General features: G+C 45.9%; 1 protein-coding gene across 7 annotated transcripts in view; it reads right to left on the bottom strand.

The window, feature by feature from the left end:
- Window positions 1–772: 772 nt before the first annotated feature.
- The window catches only part of AUTS2 (activator of transcription and developmental regulator AUTS2), a 1,045,632-nt gene continuing 1,029,286 nt past the window's right edge, over window positions 773–17,118 (bottom strand). For 6 of the 7 annotated variants that reach the window (XM_060258686.1, XM_060258689.1, XM_060258688.1 and 3 more), the window contains 4 exons: window positions 14,385–14,462; window positions 10,851–10,934; window positions 6,432–6,654; window positions 773–2,667 (listed from right to left, as the gene is read on the bottom strand). In XM_060258686.1, coding sequence (XP_060114669.1) covers window positions 1,446–2,667; window positions 6,432–6,654; window positions 10,851–10,934; window positions 14,385–14,462 — 1,607 coding nt within the window. In that variant the 3' untranslated portion in view covers window positions 773–1,445. The remainder of the gene's footprint in view (window positions 2,668–6,431; window positions 6,655–10,850; window positions 10,935–14,384; window positions 14,463–17,118) is intronic. The other variant, XM_060258690.1, reaches the window with a different exon arrangement.

Here is a 17,118-nt window from a genome sequence, read left to right as displayed (position 1 = left end):
TGGTCAAAGAAGACAACCCTCTGTTGCCTAGCAACCATGAGATGTGCTTCTTGCCTCTCCTTGGCCAATCGGCTTCATATGCTTTGGAGAAGGAACAAGGGTAGTGGAGGAAAAGTAAAAGAAGATGCTGACCATCCAGCCACTAGGGACAGTGTTCAAAGGATGGCAACTCAACAGCCCTCTCCTTATTAAGTCTAGCTTCTACAAGAATATAATTTGCTGAATGGGCGCATCTACTCTAGGAAGACTATAGCAGAGCTGTAGATGGACTGGAGACACTGTTAATAATAGCCTAAGAAATTACCCATTTCTTGTCCAACAGCCAGAGCTATCTCTGCATGCACTTTTGAGTCAGGCTATGGAACCCTTGTACAGGTGGAAAGCTGGTTCTCGTCTGATAACAGTCAAGTTGTGGAAAATATAGTGTAGAGCACCGGCTACAATGTTGGACAGGTGAGTTTTTAAGCTCACCTCACTGGGACAGGTGAGTTTCTAAGCTCACTTCACCACTGATTCTTGATGTAGCTTTGGGAAAACCACTGCTTCAGTCTCAGATTTAAAAACAAAACAGCAAGGGCATGGATCCCCAGGTCTTCTAAAAGGATACATGTGGTCCAATAGTGTAGACCACTTTGTGCAAATGAAAAAGTACTACCTCTAATTGGTGAGCAAATGGAAAAGGAAGGCTGATTCTGATGGCTTCTTTACTCATTTCAAAAGGGTGATGAGACATCAGTTTGGTTCAGGGAAAATATGACTTTAAGTGTGTAGATGGGAGTGTTGACAAGGCTCCTTTGAGTTAAGCAGGCTTTTGTGAAAAGCCTTAAAATTAATTGCATAGTTGAAGGGGTTTAACTACCGTATAACAATATATGGTGACCGCAGCCAACTCTGGGCGGTATCCTTCAGGATTAAAGTTTGCAAACAGCACAGTTTAAGAAGTATTAATGTATTATGTTAATTAGTGTTTTTTTCCTATTTACAAATGTACAAAGTAAAGCTTTCGTCTTACCCATTTTGCATATATGACCCATTAACCCATCAAGTAACTTTTTAAAAAAATTACAGGAAAAAGATCTACAGGATTTCTCCCCCCCCCCTTCCCACTGGAAAAAAAAAAGAGAGAGAGATAACTTTGCATTTGTTTGTAGCCAAAATACTGATTTAAATCTTCATGTTCCTATGGGGACTTTTCAAATGATGAAAAAAGAATAAAGCAGGGGAGAGGGAAAGCACACACAGTTTTCCAAAAAATTTAGAAAACGTCTGCCAACATACAATATACAAACCAACAAAATTAAAAAAGAAATCTTTGCACACTTGGGTCTATACATTGTGTACAGTTGGGTCATACCCAAAGTCTACATTTTTTTTTTATTTTTGAGTAAGATCTAATATATTGAAGTTCGTTTTTAATGTTTTCTCTCTGGCTCATACTTCCAGTTTTATCGTGCCTCTATGTCTTTGAGTGTGTGGGAAGGCGGCCTGTCCCGTATTTCTGCTGACAGAGGAGTAGTCCTTCGGGGAGAACTAGGTCGGGGTCCCAGAGTGGAAATGAGAGGGGGAGGAGCACTAAGTGCCGCCGTGGGCGGAGTTTTGTTGAGAATCCCATTCTGAAGCGCCGAGGGAGGACTGACTCTGGGATAGTGCATGCTGGGAAGCCCTGGGGTAATTAAACTGGGGTGGGGCAGGTGTCCGTCCAAGGCGGCCTGGTGAACCGAGTGCAGCCGGACATGTTCGTAGTCCTCTCGGAGCATGTGCAACCGCTCTCGCTCGTCCAGATGGGCCCCCCTTTCATGCTCGCGACGAGGGTCGACTGAAAGCGGGTGGTGGTGGTGGTGATGGTTGTAGTCGTGTGGCTCTCTGTCCCTGAAAGACCTCTCCGCGTCATATAACCGGGGTGCAGAGAGACGGTGAAGCGGGTCGTTCCGTAGGAGGAACTCTCTGCCCAGAGGGTCTCTCCGATGGATGTCCAAGTCTCTGTAGGGATCCCTCAATGGATCCCGCATTGGATCCCAGTGGAAAGAAGGATAAGGGAAACGTTCGCTGCCTGGAATTGGGCTGATCCCCATGAAAGGTGTCATCATGCGAGTCCTGTCCAGGCCGCTGATACTGTTTATGGGATGGATACCAGCGACACCCACTGTCATGGGCATCGACACCAGAGGGCCTGGATGGATGTTGGATGCGGGAATGGGAGGTGCTTGCTCAGATGGCCGATGCGTCTGTGGCGGTTCAGGTGGAACTTCATGGTCTTCCTTTCTTTCCTCCTTCACCTTGACTTCACTGGCCTTCTTCAAGCTCTCATACACTGCCTCGTTCTTCTTATCAGCTTCTCGGCTAGAGGTGCTGTTAGGTCTGGTACTTTCCACAATTGGTGGCCTGACGTAGGGCGAGGGCACCCGAGATGTTTGTTTGTTCTCCTCTAATGCTCTGTTCTCATGGGCCAGGCCTTCTTTTTCTGAAACGTAACTGTCCTTCACCTTGTGCTCATCTACGCTAACGTCTTTCCGAGATTCAGAATGATCCCTCTCTTTGGGCTTCTCTTTCTCAGCATTCAGATGGTTCCTGATCTGCTCAGCTGAGCTGCGGCTATGTCCAAGAGAATTTGTGGAATGGACAGGTGCTGGTGAAGGATGACTGGGGTGTCTCTTCTCCACACTCTCCCTAAAAACAGCAAAGCACAACAGTTAGGGGTTTTTTTTGAAATTACAGCAAATAAGACCAAGGATCAGACATTAACCATTTTCCCACACAGCTTACCTTGGAGTGATGTCCCTCTTCACCGCACAGCGTCTGCTTGGATTTCCCACCGTCTGCTCCGCAGAAGCAGGAAGAGCTGCGGCTTTTGCGTCGCTAACGTAAACTGGGTTTTAGTGATTTACATTTGCAACGCAGAAGCCTCGGCACTTCCTGCTTCTGCGGAGCAGATGGTGGGAAATCCAAGCAGATGCTGCGCGGTGAAGAGGGACGTCACTCCGAGGTAAGCTGTGTGGGAAAACGGTTCTTGAAACTTCGTACTCATCTGGTATATGCTCAACCCCTATTGCTTTCAGTGAAGTTCACAATCAGCACTCCCATTGATTTGTAGGAATAAGGATGCCAATGCATACTTTGTTGCGTCCCAGGAACACAAAGAGGATCGTCTAGCTTTTAGTAGACGGCATTTGGGGCATCCCTGAGACAGACTCCTTCCAGCCTAAGTTTATTTTGTCTAAAATAAATTGCCAGTGGAAGAAAGAGAAGGCCCCAGGGCATAGTTGGAAGTCACTCAATTCAGCTATTCTGCTGTCACTTAGCAGATCTGGGTCTAGTCAATACCCAGACAGGAGACTATCCCAGAACCCTACGTACACAGCCTCAGGTTCCAATAATGAAAGATGAACTAACAAAGTATGAAAAAAGCAAGCAAATGCAGTAGGATATTTGACCTCGCTTTACGGTGAGATGATCACTGAAGGTCCTGTTTTGGAATGGCAACAAGGCAAGATCTTTTTCTGCAGCCCTGCTTAACAGACATCAGTTCAGCCTCCTCATTCCTTTCTTGGAAAAGGCAAGTGGAAACAATCTTGTTTCGACTCACTTTTGAAGGAGGAAGGCGATGACTGGCTTAAGAAAGTCATTTTGCAGTTCTTGCATTTCTATATTTCTAACAGATGCTTTCTTTAACTCAAGGTTTGTGGGGTTTGACTAGCTCGTTCTGAGGACTTCTGAGAAAAATATAAACAAAGACTAGCTGGTGCCTGTCCATCTCTCTTAACTGTGGTCCAAGCTTCATTGCAAACCTAATCTTCCAAGCAAATGCGCCCCCCCCCCCCCACAATCAACCCAACTGATGCTGATGGACCGAGGTCTAATTCAATATAAGGTAGCTTCATGTTTTCATGCAATGGTTCCCAAATGTGAAGAAACAGCTCCATTAATGGAAAGAAACTGAGGTTCTAGGAGATAGTCCTAAGGCAAAGAATGCAGCAACCGTGGGTATGAGATGTCAACATCCCAAACAACACCATATTGAGGCAGCACAGAGGCCTCGCCCTCATAACATCTATATGGGTGTCCCCTTAGAATCTGAAGATGTAAGGAGTGTCTTGAATACTAGTGGGTTGTGGGGAGTTTTTTTGGGGGGAGGGAGGAAGACGGGAAGTGAAAGTGATGCCTTAACAACATCTTGCTTTGAGACTGGGTGGGTGCCCTCCTGGGGGCTCCGAATCCATGCTTGACCAGCAAGGAAGACTTCTGGAAGGCTTGCCTGTTGCACTAGATTTACACTGACCTTTTATGTACTAGCTGAATATTTTAGTATAACTGCTGTGTCACTCTTCCCGATAACACTTCTCAACTCTGGTTAATGGACACATTTACATGTTTAGCTCAGTATTCATGGACAGAGCGTGCAATTTCCAGATGCACCCAAGTGGCTTTCTGTGGTTCAGGAGTTTGTGCCTCTATAGTCCTCCTGTCCTGAAGCATCTGGAAAATTCCAATGTTCCTTCTTTGCAAAGCATGACAAAAATGGATGGATCCGGAAAAATGGCCTGGTGGCCCAGGCTAGTTTGATATATCATCAGATCTTAGGAGCTAAGCAGGGGTTGGCCCTGGTTAGGATGGATGGGAGGCCTCCAAGGAAGTCCAAGGTCACTTCACAAAGACAGGCAATGGCAAACCACCTTGGTCCATCTCTTGCCTTGAGACTTCTATGGGGCCACCATAAGTTGGCTGTAACTTGATAGCACTTTATACACAGAGGAAAAGCCTCCACTCTCCAAACTAGATGGATCCAGTTGGAGAAGGACCACATGCTTTCAATTTTTTCCTCCTCAGAACTTCCTCACCTGGAATCAATGTGTCCCCTTCACATTCAGCTTTCAGCTGCTTTAGTTAGGCTGTGTCTTTCAACCTCCCTGACATTATAAAAGAGCAGCTGGACATCAAGAGTTCACTAATGCAACCCTGATATGACTGTACATGCAGCGATATGAAGATTCTTCTGGGGTGATTTTACTGATGCACACCAGAGGAGGCTACTCGGATCAGTGAAAATTCCACAGAAAAGCCTTCATGCCATCATCTGTACAATCAGGGATGGCCAAACTTGCTTAATGTAAGAGCCACATAGAATAAACGTCAGATGTTTGAGAGCCGCAAGACGTGAACATCAGATGCTTGAGAGAAGGGAGGAAGGGAGGGAGGGAGGGAAGGAAGATGGGGAGGAAGGAGGGAGAGGTAGAAAAAAAGCAACTTTAACTTTAAATGCATTCTTCAGGCTGCTGGCTAGCTTGTCTTGAAGAAGTGATTTAAAGAGAGAAATGACTTCTCCAAGCTGGCTGATGGGGGAGACTTCAAGAGCCATATCATATGTGTGAAAGAGCCACATGTGGCTCCCGAGCCGCAGTTTGGCCACCCCTGTGTACAATCATGTCAAAATTGCTTTTATGTAACATTTTAACAAACCACCCAGGCACATGAGTAAAGGTGTGTGTAACGGGTAGACATTAATCAAAATGGCCTACGCCGCAATTCTGGAATTCATTTTAGAAAGTCTAGTTAAATCTCATATTGAGAAGTGTAATGAAAGCGACAATCAGAGGAAATCTACTTTCTCTAGTAGGAAATATGCAAATTCATCTATGGAAATGTGTGGCATCAGTTTTTGCTCTTGGTCACAGAAACCCAAAAGGTATACGAAGCTGCCTTACGCCATCAAGTTATTGGTACATCTGGTACAGCATCACCACCTCTGACTGGCAACACTCTAATGTCTTGGGTAGACAAAGCTCTTTCCCAACACTTCCTACTTAAGATCCTTTTAACTGGAGATGTCGAGACAGACTTGGGATCAGGGCTTTTTTTGTAGCAGGAACTCCTTTGCATATCAGGCCACACACCCCTGATGTAGCCAATCCTCCTGGAGCTTACAGTAGGCCCTGTACTAAGAACTCTGTAAGCTTTTGGAGGACTGGCTCCATCACGGGTGTGTGGCCTAATATGCAAAGGAGTTCCTGCTACCCAAAAAGCCCTGCTTGGGACCTTCGGCACACAAAGCATGTGTTATGACACAAATTCACTGCCTTGTTCCACCAGAGGAAGCGTGGGCTGCTAGATGCTGGAGTGAGGTAACCAGGGGTGGAATTCTAGCAGGAGCTTCTTTGCATATTAGGCCACACACCCCTGATGTAGCCAATCCTCCAAGAGTTTACAAGGCTCTTTTTTTGTAAGCTCTTGGAGGATTGGCTACATCAGGCGGGTGTGGTCTAATATGCAAAGGAGCTCCAGCTAGAATTCCACCCCTGGAGGTAAGCAAGATTTCCGTACCCCCTTCCCCCCCCTCAGGCTGAACAAATAGTTGCCAAGCTAAGAAGAGGCTGAAAGCTGTGTGGTTCCCCGCCCCGCCTCGCCCTCAATCAAGCTCGCCGAGTGATCTTCCGTACCTTTCTTTGTCATCTTTACTAAGAGCAGAGTCTCCTTTATCTACATCTCTATCTCTCTCATGAGCTGCAGCAGACGAACTGCGTTCCAGCTCCCCTGGCTTCAGCCAGGGCGGAGGGGTCGGGAACGAAGGAGGAGTTCGGTGCAGACGGTTCCAGGGCTCGTGAGGGTTGCTAAAGTTCTGCATACTGGGGCCATCCTTGTGGCCGAACATAGTGTTGGGAGCTGGAATGGTGAAGTGGGAAAAAAACACAAAAAGGACAAAAGAAAAAACACGGTTTCAGAAAGAAAGCAGTATGGTCCCCCCCGTTGACGGTACTTACCAATAAAACCCAACTTTTTACAGCACTCAGAGTTTAAAATGAATACATATTATGGGGAGCTGGAAAAGGAAAGGAGATTCACAGGTGAGCAAGACAACTTGGCATTTCAAAAGGCTAGGGATTAAATTTGGGAAGGTGAAAAGGAAGTTCTCTGAAGAGGGGTGGGGAGGGTCCAAATCTTCATTGTCCTCATCAGGCAAAGGGTTCCAGAGGTCTGGGAGAAGACTTCCCTCAGAGGACCCCCTGGGAGACGACTTCCCACAGAGGCCACAGTGGAATATTGTGGAAGGACTGTGTCCAATCCACCACCACCACCAAAATGAATTCCTTCCTTTTTTGCCCTGAACGTTTCAGACTAGTGAAAGAAATGGAGGCTGTTGCTCAAAAAAGTTACAAGTGAGTTCCAATGCCAAGTATGAACTTGTCCAAAGCGTTTTCTCTCTGTCTCTGTCTCCCCCCCCCCCCATATTGGATGCAATCAGGGGCTTTTTGGTAGCAGGAACTCCTTTGCATATTAGGCCACACACCCCTGATGTAGCCAATCCTTCACGAGCTTACAGGGCTCTTAGTACAGGACCTACTGTAAGCTCGAGGAGGATTGGCTACATTTTTGCCTAATGTGCAAAAGAGAGTTCCTGCCATAAAAAAAAAAAAATGCCTTGGATGCAACTAAATCTGGTTGCTCTTGTATTTAAGGCTGACAAATGGAAATATGTCTGCACTTACACAAACAGTAATTTACCTGGTGGATTCACTGACATCAGATAAAGTGAGGGCTTTAAAGGGCATTGGAAATGTTAAATCAATTATAAATAAGTTTTCCTTTTTCTCTCCTCCCCCAGCACTGTTTTCAGTATATTACACAGTTGCACACTAATTTTATTGCACCGCTTGTTTGCCTTATGGTGTAACAGGGTTTACTGCAGCGTTTGCACATTATACTAAAAGTTATTGCATTGGTTTTAAAAATAATAATTCTGTAATTCACCGAGTCTCCAAAAAAAGGCGGATGATAGATGAAATAAGTAAATAAAGAAAGGAACAAATAAATGTCATGGTTAACCATGAGTGGCTGCTCACAAAAAAGCCTTGGGACATTCTTCCCTTTCCTATGTGCCAGGCCCACGGGGTGATGAAATGAGGTATTTCTGGCTCTGAGAGAAACCAAGCCGTTCCGCTGCAACTGAATGGGCAAGTGAGGAGTTTGCACATTCCTAAATGATAGACAGGAACCCTGGTTTTCAGAGAATGTCAAACCAAAGTTTTGCGGGTTAGAGTATACAGGTAAACCGTGGTTTGCTATGGAAGTAGAACTAAAGTAACTAGCTTGTTGTCTGGGGAATGGAAGGAAGCAGGAAAGGAGAAGTTGCAGAGTGAGCTTTAAACTCTTTTGAATCTCACGCAGAGAGCACTGGACTATGGCTTGGTGCTATACCTGAGGCCAGGTATACCTGAGCAGGATACATGCAGGCAAAAGCAATTTTCTCCAGGTCCATCCCAATTAGGATGTGCTCTTTCTCTTGTGCTTCCATTCTTACCACCTTTCTGTGAGACTCACAGAACTCTGAGCAGCTGAACCTAAGGTGCAGCAAACCCCAAGCACTCCTCCCCATTTCCCAAGAGGTCATCCCACACGTATGCATTTCCCAGGACTCCCAAGAATTGGGTATCCCAGGAAGAGAAAAAAGGGGAAAACCGGATGTCACAGAACCTCAAAGTGTGAGCGCATCTCGTGCTCTTCAGCAGACTGAGTTCTGAGCCACAGAACAGTCTGACAAGGTGGGGATGATTAGATTAGATTAGATTAGATAATTTTATTTATATCCCGCCCTCCCCGCCGGGGCAGGCTCAGGGCGGCTAACAGTAACAGTAACATTCCATTGTATAAAAACAAGGTTACATTCAACATTAAAATTCTAATAGATTTAAAATTAATTACAGTTATAAAAGTGCTAATGCTATTGCTATTTGTTCTTTATTATGATGGCGGTATCATTAGTACTTAATTTTCTACATCATCGAAAGCCAGTCGGAAGAGGAAAGTCTTGCAGGCCCTGCGGAATTGTTCAAGATCCCGCAGGGCCCGCATTTCCTCTGGAAGTTGGTTCCATAAGCTCGGGGCCACAGAGGAGAAGGCCCGATTGCGGGTGCATTGCAACTTCACCTCTCTTGGTCCGGGGATAGTCAGCAAGTTTTTTCCAGCTGACCTCAGTGCTCTCTGGGGTTCATATAGGGAGAGACGGTCCCTGAGGTAGACAGGTCCTCGACCATATAGGGCTTTAAAGGTAATGACCAGCTGGATGAAGCTTTGGTTTGCAAATCCACCTTGATAAGATTCGGTGATTGTCCCTAGTCTTTGAGTGCTTCTTTCTCACAGCAATAGCACAGGGAATAGGAAGGACGAAACCTGGGAAAATGGGTTGCAGGCATACGAGGACAGGAAGAAGAGCTGGGCTGTGGAGGAATATTGTGATGCCTGTACAAAGATGACTGACCGTGTATTATCAGTGGAGTGGACTGGAATGTAAGACCCATGTTTGAATCCCCACTCTGCCATGGAAGCTGGTTGGGGGATCTGGGCCCGTCTCCTTCTTTTTCTCAACTCAGCCTACCTCACAGAGTTGCTTTCAGATGGCAGAGAGGAGAACCATGCTGTGAGTTGCATTCGGGAGAGGTGGGGTATAAATACCCTAATTTATTACTTTTTAAAAATTTAACTGTCTTATGGTTTTTTTTATCTCAGCCAATCGAATTTCCTTGTTAAGGGGAGGACAAATAGCACAGCCGAGCTGTTGTCTTCACAACCAACTTCTGGCCTTCCAAGAAAAAGGAGACCAGATTAAATGGTCTGATTGGCCCAACATTAGGAATAACATCCTGACAGTTAGAGTAGTTCCTCAGTGGAACAGGCTTCCTCGGGAGGTGGTGGGCTCTCCTTCCTTGGGAGGTTTTGAAACAAAGGCTAGATGGCCATCTGGCAGCAATGCTGATCCCTGTGAACTTAAGGGGAGGTATTTGTGAATATCTTGCATTATGCAGGGGGGTTGGACTAGATGACCCTGGAGGTCTCCTCCAACTCTATGATTCTATGATCCATGGAGCCGCCCCTCCCCCCACACCACCACCACTTATTCAATTTTAGGTGGACACGTTTGCTCTTTGGTAAGGCTGTAATGCTGCCTATTAGCTGTAAAATTAGCTTTATGGGATTTTTTAAAAAAACTGCTGGGCATAATTCATTCACATCTTTAAAATGTCAAGGGCTTATTAAGATTTGTGACCGGGTCTGAACATTTTTTAAGGTGTGATGCAGAAACTAGATCCTATTCGCATTTTTTTTTTCCTTTTCAGGGAAAGGGAAGAAAAAGGCGGAGTTTGTAACCAAGCTGATATTTGAGAGGTGATGTGATGATTAGAGCATTGGACTAGGATTGTGAAGACCTGGGTTCAAATCTTCCCCTCCTATGTCATCACGCTAGCTGGGTGGCTTTTCAGTCACTTTCTCAGCCTAGCCTACCTCACAGGGTTGTTAAGAAGATAAAATGGAGGGGGGGAAGGTAACCATATAGGCCATCTTTGGCTTATTTAAGGGAGGGTGGTATAAATATGGACTAGATAAATAGATTTGGTGACCAGAGAATCTGGATCTTTTTGTGTGCCCCAAAGATGTGGTCACAGGGAAGTTAAAGACCTAATTCTCACCAAGGAAGTCCGCTAGCATGTGGGCTGTACCAGTTCAGGCTGCAGGTAAGAGCCTCACATGCATGAACATGCAATAATAATAATAATAATAAACCCCACAACCTGAATGGAAAAGCTAGCACGTCAGGAAGAAAGGTTCCAATGTATTCTTCTCCTTGGCATGTTAGTTTTCTATGTGCAAAGAATTTGTATTCAGGACCATTCAGGCCTGTGAACTGCAGTCTGAAATAGCACAGTTGACCACCTTGGTGTGAATAAGGGCACAGGAGACTGCTTGGAGATGTCAAAACTTGTCTCAGCATCTTGAAATGTGTCAGAATTTAGTCCCAGGTTAGTACACTTGACCATCAACCACACCCCACCCTGTGGCAGCCAGAACTAGAGAAGTTTACTCACTAACTGCAGGGTTCCCGAGTCCCCCGAAGGCATTGCCGCTCACGGCTGCGAGACTGGTGAACGTCGTGGGCCGATTAAAAGTCTCTGAAACCAAATGGAGAGATTCTAATGGGAAGGGAGTTATCTACGAAGGAGCATTTCTTCTGTTACAAGAGACACGCGGAGGCTGAAGAGACAGCTTCAGTGTTGTTCTTGTGGAGGTGGGCACGTCACTTCCTGCCTTCACAGCCCTCTCAAACATGTCTTCTCAGTGGAGTGACATTAGCGGGATGGGAGAGAATTAAGGTGTGCCCGGCTTTCAGTTTGGTGTAGTGATTAAGTGCGCAGACTCTTATCTGGGAGAACTGGGTTTGATTCCCCACTCCTCCACTTACAGCTGCTAGAATGGCCTTGGGTCAGCCATAGCTCTTGCAGGAGTTGTCCTTGAACGGGCAGCTTCTGGGAGAGCTCTCTCAGCCCCACCCACCTCACAGGGTGTCTGTTGTGGGGGAGAAAGATAAAGGAGATTGTGAGCCGCTCTGAGATTCAAAGTGAAGGGCAGGATATAAATCCAATATCATCTTCTTTTTCTCTTGGATTCAGGCCTTCAGCCTGGTTGAAGCCCTATTGCTATATCAACCTCATATTAATGGAGGAGGTTTTTTAAAAAAAGATATATCCCGCCTCCTTCTCCCAAATTGGCTTTTCGACCATCCAGGCTTTAATTGCTGGGTGCTGACTTCGAAAAAAGAGGGGGGGGGACACAAGAAAGCCCCATAATTCCAGAGTTGTGGGGGGGGGGAGGATCACTGCTTCTCAGGAGGAGGCAATAATTGACCTGGTCCATGAAGAGCTTACTGTCTCCCATGGCAACGATGAGGCAGGGGAGGAACTGGCTGGGTGGGGAGCTGCTACGAATGCCAAGGGAAGCAATTCTACCCCTGGAGGTGTGTGGGAAGATGGAAGTCTGAACAAGTCACACGTGGCTTTTAGATCCACCTTCAAAGAAGGTTGGGAGCTGGCCAGTAGGGAAGCACCAGCTCCTTGCTCCTAAGCTTACAGGAGGAGGGACAAACAGAAGAGAAGAACCTCGGGAGGCAAACTAAGAAGAACAGTTAGATTTATACCCCACCTTTCACTCAGAGTCCCAGAGCAGTTTACCTTCCCCTCCCCACAACAGACACCCTGTGAGGTAGGTGGAGCTGAGAGAGAGCTCTTTCAAGAGCTGCTCTTGAGCAGAACAGCTCTGAGAGAAATGGGGCTTCCCCAAGAAGACACACCAGCAGCTGCATGTGGAGAAGTGGGGAATCAAGCCCAGTTCTCTCAGATTAGAGTCCACCACTCCTAACCACTATGCCAAACTGGCTCCCTTCCTGCTCACTCTGAGCCCGTTGGGCTCCCTTCCCAGGGAATCAGGGCTGGTGGCTGTCAAGGGGAACGCCCTTCCCCTCACACAACCGGCCTTCACAATTCTTGCAACTTCCTGGCCTTGTGAAAATGTCTGTCTAAACATCAGCATCCACCACCAAGTGGCCAGCGAGGAGATGGTGCAGGTGCTAACCAAGTCCTGTCCTGACTGGCCAGCCACAATCCAGGTGACTGATGCCCCACTTGCTGTGGTGGGTGTATTGGCACTGCTGAGACAGCTGCCCCTGAATTTGGCTGACAGCCTGCATTCCTTTCTTCTCAGGGGCTAGCAGAGGGCCTTGAAGTTCATTTGGATAAATTATCTTGGTCTTGCAGGATTGCTGGCTTGGGAAATTCCTGGAGATTTGGGGGCAGTGGCTAAGGAAGGCAAGATTAGGGGAGTGGAGTGAGCTGACAGCCAGCATGGACCCTAATCTGGAGAACTGGGTTTGATTCCCCACTCCTCCACATGAAGCCCACTGGGTGACCTTGGGCCAGCCACGGTTCTCTCAGAACTCTCTCAGACCCTCCTATGTTACAAGGTATCTGTTGTGGGGAGAGGAAAGGAAGGAGACTGTAAGCCACTTTGAGACTCATTAGGATAGAGAAAAGTGGGATATTAAAACCTACTCTTCTTCAATGTGGATGTTATTCTATAGAGTCTGCCTTCCAAAGCTGCCTTCCTTTGGGGGAACTCATCTTTGTAGTCAGGAGATCAGCTGTAATTCCGGAAGATCAATACGCTCCACTTTGAGGTACATAACCCGATTCTTATCATGGACTCAATGGCAAAATATCAGCCGAGTCGGCTCTCAAGTGTCTTCCTGATGGCCACCAATCCTCTCTGGACACCGTGGCCATCAAGAACTGAATGAGGACCTTCAGCCAAGCTGAATTAAGTATCACAGCGCTCGATAACTCCCATGAGGAGTCACATTCCCCATCTGAATTAAGCCAGGCCATGGCCTGCTTCAATTACACTGAAAGGCTTGGAAAAATCTCCATCCATAACTGGCGGCTCAGCCTACCCTTTTTATTTTTTGAGGTGGAAAAGTCGGCAGGTGATTAATCTGCAGTGCCATTTAGGCGTAACAAGTTGGCCATCTGATTCTTTTTAAAGTATTTGACAGGACTGTAGTTTGGGGTGATGGTTCAGGGGTGAGACAAAATCATGGAAGAAAGATCCCAAAGTTATTATTAGCCATGATATAACCACCCCCCACCCCACCACCCATGTTTAGAAGCAGTATCTCTCTGACGTCAATTGGTGAGGGACAGTGCAGACAGAGGCTTTGGCTTGTGTGCCCTGCTTGTGGGCCTTTCAAAGGCACGTGTGGGAAACAGGATTCTGTATTAGACGGACCTTTGGTTTGACCCAGCATGGCTGCACTCATGGGACCTTATCAGTTGGAGAGGGGCAAATGTATCTGAACACTTCATTATTCATAACACTGTGTGGGAAAATCATTAAAAGACAGAAGTAATGGTGCCCTGAGTCGGAATGAGAATGTTTGTATGGGGAGCTGAGGTGAATTTATCACGTTATGTGGGGGGAGGGGACTGGGCCTCCGGATCCCTCTCCATGTAGAATTGCCTGCAGCTAATATCCTTTACTTGGATATTAAAACAGGAGTCACTGAATCCTTATTCACGTTTCTCTCAGTTCAGTCAAACTCTTTGGGAACACGGAGGTGACAGATTAACCCCCAGCTATACTTGCAGTCAGTGGTGACATCATCAAGTCATGAGAAATGGGCAGAGGTCCTGTTCCACAATGGGTTGTGGACAGTAAAAAGAATATCCCTCCTCCCAGCCCTGACCAGGATAGCTCAGGCAAAGTTGATCTCATCAGAAGCTATGCAGGGCTGACACTGGCGAGGACTCGGATGGGAGACTTCCAAGAAATACCAGGGCTGTGACGCAGAGGCAGGCAAGCAAGCCACCTCTCCAAATGTCCAAGCCTCAGGAGGGGTCCTCAGAAGTCAGTCATGACTACCAGGCATGACTTCCACACATAGCCCCCCCACCCCACCAAAAAAAAGAATATCCCTTCTCCTGACACACCCACCCCTCCATTACACAAATAACACAAAACACTCTCAAACACAACAGTCGCACCGTCCCCACAGTTCGGTAGCTTCTACTTACCTAAATGGGCAGCTGGATTGAGAAAGTTGCCGTGATGTGGCGGAGGGCCGAAAGGGGGACCGGCGGGGTGGGCAGCACCTATCAAAACAAATTCAAAGCAAGCGCCACCTGAGTAGGGGTTCAGAAATCATGTGCTGTGCTCTTCCAGCAGCAAGGAACACATTTTTATGTTAGGGTCCAGCCATATGTAACCAGGGCTTTTTTGGGAGCAGGAACTCCTTTGCATATTAGGCCACACACCCCTGATGTAGCCAGTCCTCCAAAAGTTTACAGTAGGGCCCTGTGCTAAAAGCCCTGTAAGCTCTTGGAGGATTGGCTACATTAGGGGTGTGTGGCCTAATATGCAAAGGAGTTCCGGCTACAAAAAAAAAAGCCCTGTATGTAACAAAGGAGTTCTGTGACTCCAGGTTGGGTTTTTTGGCTCTAAAAGAGAGACAGAGGAGGTTCAACGTGGATCATAGTTAAGGAGTTAGGGAAAGCTTCTTTTAAAAAAAAAAAAAAAAAACACCCTTTCTCCCGTTCAAACATGCTCTCTTCTGGATGATTTCAGTCCTGACAGACAATCTAAGGCCTCAAAATTTTGTTATTTCCATTATTAAATGCTGGCTGAAAAGTTAACAAGCCCCCTCTCCCCCAATCCCATAATAATAATAAAAATAAAATAATAATAATAATAATAATAATAATAATAATAATAATAATTATTATTATTATTATTATTATTATTATTATTATTATTATTATTATTATTATTATTATTATTATTATTATTTTATTTTTATATCCCGCCCTCCCCCGCCAGAGGCGGGCTCAGGGCGGCTCACAGGGCTGACACTGGCGAGGACTCGGATGGGAGACCTCCAAGACCTCCATGGTGTCTAAAATGTAAGGAAGCCACCAGGGAGAGACGCTTACCTTTCATATCAGTTTAATGAAGGGTCCAACTAGAAGTAATGTAAATCACAGATTCCCTGCTCCTCTTTTAAATGCAAATTTCAATCATGTATAGTTATGATTCAGACTGGGATATAACCCTTCCACTCCATCATTTTATTAACTGAAACCATCCCCTTTACCGCTATGAGCTCCTTAAAGGAAAAAAAACAGACCGGTACTCCCTTTCTTCCCCTTTAAAAAGGCAACAACAACATTGGAAGCCTTGTTTGAATTTGTGAAACTGCTGAAGTGAAAAGGTTAAATTCCCTGTCCTTTCTCCACATGACCCTGATCCACACTCAGAGCCACAGGAGAGGGACACTGAACTTACAAAAGATGCTCTGAGGATCTTAAATCTCCCCAGGAGCTAGTTAGTCTGTTGTGATTCTAAGAGATCAGCAAAACCAGATCGCTTCCATTCAACATGAAGGCTACTGAATCAGTCACCTTGAAAGCACTGGTAGTTCATACACATGCATCAATAAAGTAGGTTTCGCTTTAGTTCACTGAAGGACTGCTCGCTTTCTGTAAGATATCTCAAAGGGTCTCCATTTTCCCAGTTAAGTATTATTTTTAGTAAGGGTTTTGGCACTTTTCTTTTGTTAATCCTTTTCTTTTTGTTTTGTGTGCTTTTCTTGTAGCCTGCAATTGTTTTGCATGCATTTCTAATAACCTTCAAATGTGCCTGTTTTTATAGAAAAGCCATTAGCAAAAATAAAAATAAAAAAAATAAAAAATTGCACGCATGCTTGGACTTTTCTAGATCATGAAAAGCAGAGATCTCCCTCCCCTGTACTTTATTATGAAGACAAAACAGTTGCATTTTTTCATGAAAAAAGAACAGTGAACATTGCAGTGCTTTATTTCATGACAACAAACATGGGGTTACCGACCCATGGGGTGACGTCACATCACCATATTTTCTTGGCAGACTTTTTGTTATGGGGTGGTTTGCCATTGCATTCCCCATTCATCTACACTTTACCCACAACAAGCTGGGTACTCATTTTACCGACCTGGGAAGGATGGAAGGCTGCATCAACCTTGAGCCGGCTACCTGAACCCAGCTTCCGTCAGGATCGAACTCAGGTTGTGAGCAGAGCTTGGACTGCAGTACTGCAGCTTACCACTCTGTGCCACGGGGCTCACTGAGACAAGATACATAGTTAAATGAAGCATTTTATATTCTAATTGCTGACTATGATTTTAAAAAATCATCAGTTAAGCTAACCCAAACACTAGGACGAGCCAGGCCCTCTCGCACCAGGCATTGAGTGGTGAGAGAAAACAAATCAAGCATCCTAGACAAGAGATGCTAACAAGCATAAGAGAGAACATTCTCTTGGGACTGGCCTGAGGGCATCCCTTCTCTCAGCTCAGGGCAATGAAAGCTCAGGCACCAGCCTCTAACCAAGATAAGAGTCACAAAGGCTGTATGGGGTGTTTGAGGCCAGATGTGACATAAATGAGACCTTGTCGGGTTGGGCCATGTGTGTACCTATTTAAAATTAGGTAGCAGATATATAAACTTTATAAAGGATGCAGAAAAACACAATTAAAGATTTGGCTCTGGCTCTTTCTTTCCTTCCCCAGAGAACCTGGAGGGAGAGGAGCCTCAGCCAATAGAAGGAAGAGAGGCTTGGCTCAGTGGCTCAGCTGTGCGATTGAGAGAGCCTGGCAAAGCAAGCTCTGCCTCCCCCACTTCCTCCCCTACGGAGGAGCCTCAGCCAATGGAGAAAATAGAGATTTTGCTCTGTAGCTCCTGTGCGATTGGACAAGTCTTGCAAAGCAAGCTGTG

Source organism: Heteronotia binoei, chromosome 18 (genome assembly GCF_032191835.1).
Source record: "Heteronotia binoei isolate CCM8104 ecotype False Entrance Well chromosome 18, APGP_CSIRO_Hbin_v1, whole genome shotgun sequence".
NCBI lineage: Eukaryota > Metazoa > Chordata > Lepidosauria > Squamata > Gekkonidae > Heteronotia > Heteronotia binoei.
Note: the sequence above shows the minus strand (reverse complement) of the source record. Positions and strands in the feature narration are given on the sequence as shown.